The sequence below is a fragment of the Daucus carota genome, chromosome 9, assembly GCF_001625215.2.
Source record: "Daucus carota subsp. sativus chromosome 9, DH1 v3.0, whole genome shotgun sequence".
NCBI classification, from domain to species: domain Eukaryota; kingdom Viridiplantae; phylum Streptophyta; class Magnoliopsida; order Apiales; family Apiaceae; genus Daucus; species Daucus carota.
The window spans coordinates 14,656,168-14,662,639 of record NC_030389.2 but is presented as its reverse complement, the minus strand read 5'-3'; the positions used below and the strand labels follow the sequence as shown (position 1 = coordinate 14,662,639).

Genomic DNA, 6,472 nt, shown 5'->3' with positions numbered 1-6,472 from the left:
TGAACCCGAGGTTTTTGAGTTGCATGTGAGAAGGAATTCAAACAGTGATGCAAATTGTAAATAGTTGAATCATGGGTTTGGAATTCAAATCTCATCCATTTTCATATAACTTGATGTAAATCATTTCACTTTGTTCTTCGATCTTAACACTTTAAATCATTAAATTCAAAATAAATATCAACCAATTAATTACATTTAAATATGAGTTGAAAGAGTAAATGTGACAGCCCAAAAATCCGGGGTCAAAATCTGGTGTCACTAACCTTAAAAATATTTCAGAAACCTGGAATTTCAATGATAAATAAGTGAAATAGAGTTGACCCCTAAAACTTGAGGATCGCGCACAGGTTATAATACTGAAAACAGAATATGCTTACTAAATGTTATTACACACTAAATCTCCATTATTAGCCAAACTTTGATAAAAATCACAACTAATAATCAACTATAACTTTTAACACGATATCTCAAAACAAGCTTCCCCACAGTTACAGATTACAACACAGTTCAGACTATACTCCCTATGTTCTCCCTAAAGTGGAACTTAGCTAGCTCTGGCCTCCTGATCAAACTCTTACGCGCCGCCCTATGCTGACGTGTCGGCTTTGATTCTAGCTTAAAAGGGTTGGAAACAGTAGCCAGAGTGAGCAAAACATTGCTCAGCAAGATATAACATGGATAAAATAATTAAATATGCGTTGAAATGAAATCATAAGCTAGAGACACAATTTATACATATATAACTAACTAATGATGTTCAACATTCATAGAAGCAAATGAACTTAATTGAAAATGAACAACAATACCGGGATCTGTGTAACCACCAGGTTTATTAGAAGCCTTGTCTTTCCCAAAACTTTTCTTTATATCATATATATTCTTCCTTTCAACCCAGTTATTTAGTTCCAATACTTTCAACTAACTTCACAGACAATACGGGTGATCAGCCGCGTAAAGTCCTTTGTCCCGGGCACTGGATCTAAGTCCCACCGGTAACGAATCATTCCGGGCACTGGATCTAAGTCCCACCGGCGATGGATCGTCCCGGGCACTGGATCTAAGTCCCACCGGTAACGACACTAGGGTATCAAATAGGCATCTAACTGGCCTTCCGGCTGGACTATCTACTAGCCTCTTACGTCCACCTTTTTATCTTTAATTCCACAATACTATGGAACTCAGTTATTACTCAATACCTGGTTAAATTTTAAACTTGGTAATACAGCTTATGATTAACAAGCTCTCCCGGCTATAAATAGAATATATTTTGATTACCAAAGTTTAAGGAATAAGTTAATGACAGAAGATCAGGCTTATCTCATAATATCAAAGCAGTAAGTCCACAATAATTCCAAGCTATAAAAGAGCTCAATTATACTTTCAAGAATTTGACTAAAAGATAATCAGAACATCTCTCTTAAAATGCTATCAGCTATAGATCGTCAACTTGTTTTAATCACAAGAAAGGGTAAAACGCTTGCTGCTTTTCACTGTTAATATAGAATAGGATTACTTGCAATAATTACAAGCCAAGAATAGAATACTTTCCTGATATATAGCAAAATCCTGAAAGTTGTAGACTTTACGCCCTATCTGACTGCACACTCTTGTCCTTATCCTTTGTTTCAGAACCTATATAAAAGACAGTAATTCAGTTGACGAACAATCTTAGTCGTCTTCTAAATTACTAACATCCATCTGCTACCCTTCGTATATGCAAATAAGTAAAATAGATTATTTGCAAGCAAATAGAAATAATATACACACATTGTGTTACATAAGCAGGTATTCACTTTAATTGTACTGGATTTACTAATATTTATTATCTGAAGATTCTCCGAGTCAAATAACTTGTAACACAAAATCTAACTGAATATCAATAGGAATCAATATTGATTATATACTCAAGACAACTCTAGGTGTCAAGTATGCTTCGGCTTCAATGAACATGTACTTCCCAATACACTCCAGTATTTAGCTAGAATAGTTATTCGATATTGAAATCTAGATGCGATAACCTAAATTAATTAACATACATAATCCACAAATAATTCACGTGGCACATATCAGATATTGATCATAAATCACTTCCAATTATAAGATTCAAATCATGATATTCTCGAGTTATTGTATTTAACACGAATCCGAATCAAAGTATACTATCTTCTCGCAACAATCCAGGGTTGTACCAAGGTTCCACCTGCTCTCGGCCCCATAAGTGTACATATATTATCACACAGCTTTTCTCTCCCTCTTTCCTATCCTTTTAATAAACCATACAATTTAACTACCCTTGTTTATATACCCATTCATCTTTCTGTACCCACACAATGTAAATTTAATATTACACCCACCTACTTCTATTTCATCTCTTTTCTCAAACAACCCTCCCCCGAACTAATTATACTACATCCCAGCTCATACACATACCAATCCCCTGGCCTAAACTAAATCTTCCTCCAACCATAACTTCGCCCCCTCCCGCGACACCGTCACCATTCACAATCTTCACCGAACCCAATCTCTACACCTATGACCCATTACCATCACCCCTTTATTCAGTCCTCTCTTCCGTACATCCGGTAATTACAGTCCATCTCCATCCCTGTCCCTCGTCTCACTTCATCATCTACAAGTAGCCATCGTCCCCGTTCACTCAGCCACCCCCTCTCGGCGCCGCCTGTGTTCCATCCCGAGCAAACACAGAGCCATCAAAATTGCCACGCTATTCATTCCGGCTCCACCGGAAAACAACTCCCAATCCCTCACCGTAATAGCCTACTTCCGATGTCACCTCTTTCAAACTCCAACCCGACGACTTCGAACACCCAACGACGGCCGACAACAACACACAACAAAGTATACACAAGCAGGAGATGTAACAAGTATGCACGAATAGTAATTCATATAACTAATTGCTGAATTGAAAAGAAACAAACTCAATTACCCTTAATTGATAAACCCTAATACCACCGCGTTACCTTCTCTCCAGAACACTGCAAGATGTGTGTATTATTGTTCTTAGTAGGGCTGAGCAAAAATCCGAATAAATCCGAATCCGAAACCGAAACCGCTAAAAACCGCTAAAAACCGATCCGTATAAAACCGAACCGAAACCGAAACCGAAAATTTAAAAACCGAACCCGAAACCGATTATTCGGTTCCGGTTATAACTAGGAACCGATCCGAAAAAAACCGAACCGATCCGATTTTTAAAATAATTATAATATTTATATAATATTTATAGTTTATATAGAAATTTAAATTTTAAAAATAAAAACTTATATGTATATTAGACTTAGTTTTACCTATTCGAATAATAGTTACTGGTTAGGAGCTGGGGAGTCAATTGGGTTGGGCCTGTGCTTAATTTTAATTAGGTTGGGCAGTCTGTGCTTGTGCCTCACTCGATCACGTAGTCCACTGAAGCCAAAGAAGAATACACACAAACTGACAAACACAGATGAAAGATAGCCGCCTGATAACATAACACAAAGCCACACATATACTGAATCTGATACTCTTCGACAGTCCGACTCGCGCATCGTGAAGCTCGAATTAAAAGTTCACCATGGATGAAAGTATTTTGCAGCAAGAAGCGCCTCAAAATCCATCGACAGATGAAGTGGTACGTTGATTTGATTTTTCAATTTAGTATGATATCGTTTTTTCAATTTATTATGACAGATTGTGCTTTAATTCAGTTTAGTATGAATTACCCTTTTAATGCTCTGTTTTTTGCTGCTTGTATTAGATACACATAGATTTGGAAAATCAAGAAGTGAAGAGTGATGATAAACGAGAGGAGATATGTGATGAGAAGGCCAAAAAGACTTCACCGGCGTGGGATTATTTTGTGAAAATAGCGGGCTGTCCAGTGGGAAAAGAGAAAGCCAAATGCAGTTTATGTAATGTTGTGATAGGATGTTTTTCACGAAACGGCACTTCGGCAATGATGAATCACTTGAAAACGGTATGTCCTAAATCACCGCTTCGTACTAATCTTGATAAATTGCAAAAGACGTTGCGATTTGAAAAAGTATCAAGTAAAGATAAATTTCACACGGTTGAAACTCACACATTTAATCAAGAGAGGTTAAGAAAAAAACTTGCTCTAATGTGTATCAAAGATAATCAACCCTTTAGGATTGTGGAACATGAAGGGTTTAGAGAGTTGATGAATGAAGCGGAACCAAGATTTAAGATGCCAAGTAGATGGACGGTTGCTAGGGATTGTCTTAAAATATATGGAGAAGAGTTAGTAAAGTTAAAAAAGAGTTTGGTATCTCAAAGAGTCTCCTTTACCACGGATACTTGGACATCGATACAAAACATTAATTATATGTGTCTTACGGCTCATTGGATTAATGATGATTGGAAGATGTGCAAAAAAATCTTAAACTTTCCTCAAATTGGAAGTCATAAAGGGGTTGCTATAGGAAAGATTTTAGTTGATTTATTTGCACAATGGGGGATTGATCGTGTATTTACTATCACATTGGATAATGCATCCTCAAATGATAATGCAATTTGTTATTTAAAGAAATTTCTTAGTGGGCCGGAAGCTATATTAGAAAATAAGTTCCTACATATGCGTTGTTGTGCTCACATATTGAATTTGGTGGTGAAGGATGGTTTGAAAGAACAACATGAATCAATTTGCAGCTTGAGAAATTGGAAAATGGTGAGCACATTCTGAATTTTTTGCTTTCTTTCTATTTCTAAACTGCTGCATTTCTGAATCTGCTGCATTTCTGAATATTATGCTTGAGAAATTGGAAAATGGTGAGCACATTCTGAATTTTTTGCTTTCTTTCTATTTCTAAACTGCTGCATTTCTGAATCTGCTGCATTTCTGAATATTATGTTTCATTTGACAGTTCCTGTTAGTTGCTGTTAAATACTTTGTGTATACTGGAGATAAATTGTGTATACTCATCATTTGTGTATACTGGAAATTACATTAATCTGAGTGGTTTTGAGAAGATAATAATATGGCACAGTTTGGTCAAAAAAGAGCTCATCCTTGTCTTGTCCTTGCGTTTTTTGGTTTGCTGGTCTACCCATGAATCATGCAATATGAAAACTGTATTAGGGCCTCTACGCTTGCCAAGGCAGACTGCAAAGCCATTAGTGCACCCCCTTAAATTAATGTTTATTTGGTGTTTTCATCTTAGACTTAAACACAGGTTACTTGATATTGTGTTTTCTGCTTTTGCAACTTTGTCTTCATGTGCTCTTTTTCTTGGTTGTTTTAATATTGTGTTTTGTTTATATCAATTTTTTCAGATGAGCTAACTGGGGTTGGAGCTTCCATTCAGCACCTAGACATTGACGAAGATTAGCATATAACTTGCTTTTGAGAATGTAATAGGCGATCCAGGAGGCATGAAACTGATATGCTTTTGAGGCATGAAACTGATCAACTGAATGTGTATTAATATTTATGTAAACTTTGGATGGATCATGGATGGATGCATAATTCTTACTTAAGTTTTAATTATTTATGTATAATTATTCTTTCTTTTTTTAAGCGGTTTTATAACCGAAACCGAACCGATAGAAACCGAATCCGAGGATTTGGAACCGAAACCGAATCCGAGGATGAGGTTGCGGTTGAGGTTTTCGATTTCTAAAACCGAGGGCATGCGGTTGCGGTTGCGGTTTTATCCAAAAACCGCACCGAACCCGCATCCGCTCTACACTAGTTCTTAGTGTGTAAAAAGTTAAAGAAATCAGTTTATATGAAATGAAGTTAAGGCCTACAATAAAAGCAATTAAAGCTTTAAAAATTTATTTTAGGGGCTCAAAAATATTCTCCAAAACTAAAATAAAACATAGCTAATTCACGTAGAAATTCTAGACCGCTTATAAATATAAAAAGAATCTTTTTCTTTTTAAAACAATAAATTGATTTTTATAATTAAATGCTTGCATAATCGTTTTAATCACAAAATTAAAAGAGTAAGTGAAATGCACTTTAACAATTAATTCACAAAACTATAAGAGTCATCACATAATTGCACAAACTTTATTTATTTATTTTATATTAAACAGATAATAAAATCCGCGAGTATTACAGTAAAAAATTTTATGTATAGAGTTTTACATATTATTATTGAATGTTACCACAACAATCAAATTTATGTACTATTTGTTTTATATTATTGTGATAGCCTGTATTTTCTTTGTTAAAAAAAAAAAACTTTTCAATGGTGTTTAAAACTTTAATAAAATATATTTCTTATGTGATTATATTTTAATACGTGTGTTGTTACTTTATAAGATATTTATATACTGAAGATTTAGGCCATCCGTGAATAGATGTTAATTCAAAATAGTAATCACCTACCCATAATTGTAGGAACACATTGAACCAATTATGTACATAAATACACGTCCTTGTTTCACTTATTTTCTTCTCTTGTACAGCTCTTCTCTTCTACAAGGTACCTTCTAGGTTTATGTCGTG

The 6,472-nt window shown here is 35.2% G+C and overlaps 1 protein-coding gene and 1 long non-coding RNA gene across 3 annotated transcripts; one reads left to right on the top strand and one right to left on the bottom strand.

Annotated features, from left to right (window-relative positions):
* Positions 1-311: 311 nt before the first annotated feature.
* On the bottom strand, positions 312-3,018 carry LOC135149186 (uncharacterized). The gene is made up of 2 exons (XR_010287392.1): positions 2,948-3,018; positions 312-1,706 (listed from the first exon to the last, which is right to left on the bottom strand). It is a non-coding gene; the product is annotated as an uncharacterized LOC135149186 (long non-coding RNA).
* A 374-nt stretch (positions 3,019-3,392) lies between these two features.
* LOC108221338 (uncharacterized) lies at positions 3,393-5,690 on the top strand. Of its 2 annotated transcripts, XM_064084835.1 has the most exons (4): positions 3,393-3,628; positions 3,755-3,973; positions 4,631-4,684; positions 5,290-5,689. In XM_064084835.1, the coding sequence occupies exons 1-4, from the start codon at positions 3,572-3,574 to the stop codon at positions 5,296-5,298; spliced, it is 339 nt and encodes a 112-aa protein (XP_063940905.1). In that variant the 5' UTR covers positions 3,393-3,571; the 3' UTR covers positions 5,299-5,689. The 2 variants fall into 2 exon arrangements, with proteins under 2 accessions (XP_063940905.1, XP_063940906.1); XM_064084836.1 differs by lacking the exon at positions 4,631-4,684 and having other exon boundaries at positions 3,394-3,628; positions 5,290-5,690.
* The last annotated feature ends 782 nt before the right edge of the window (positions 5,691-6,472 follow it).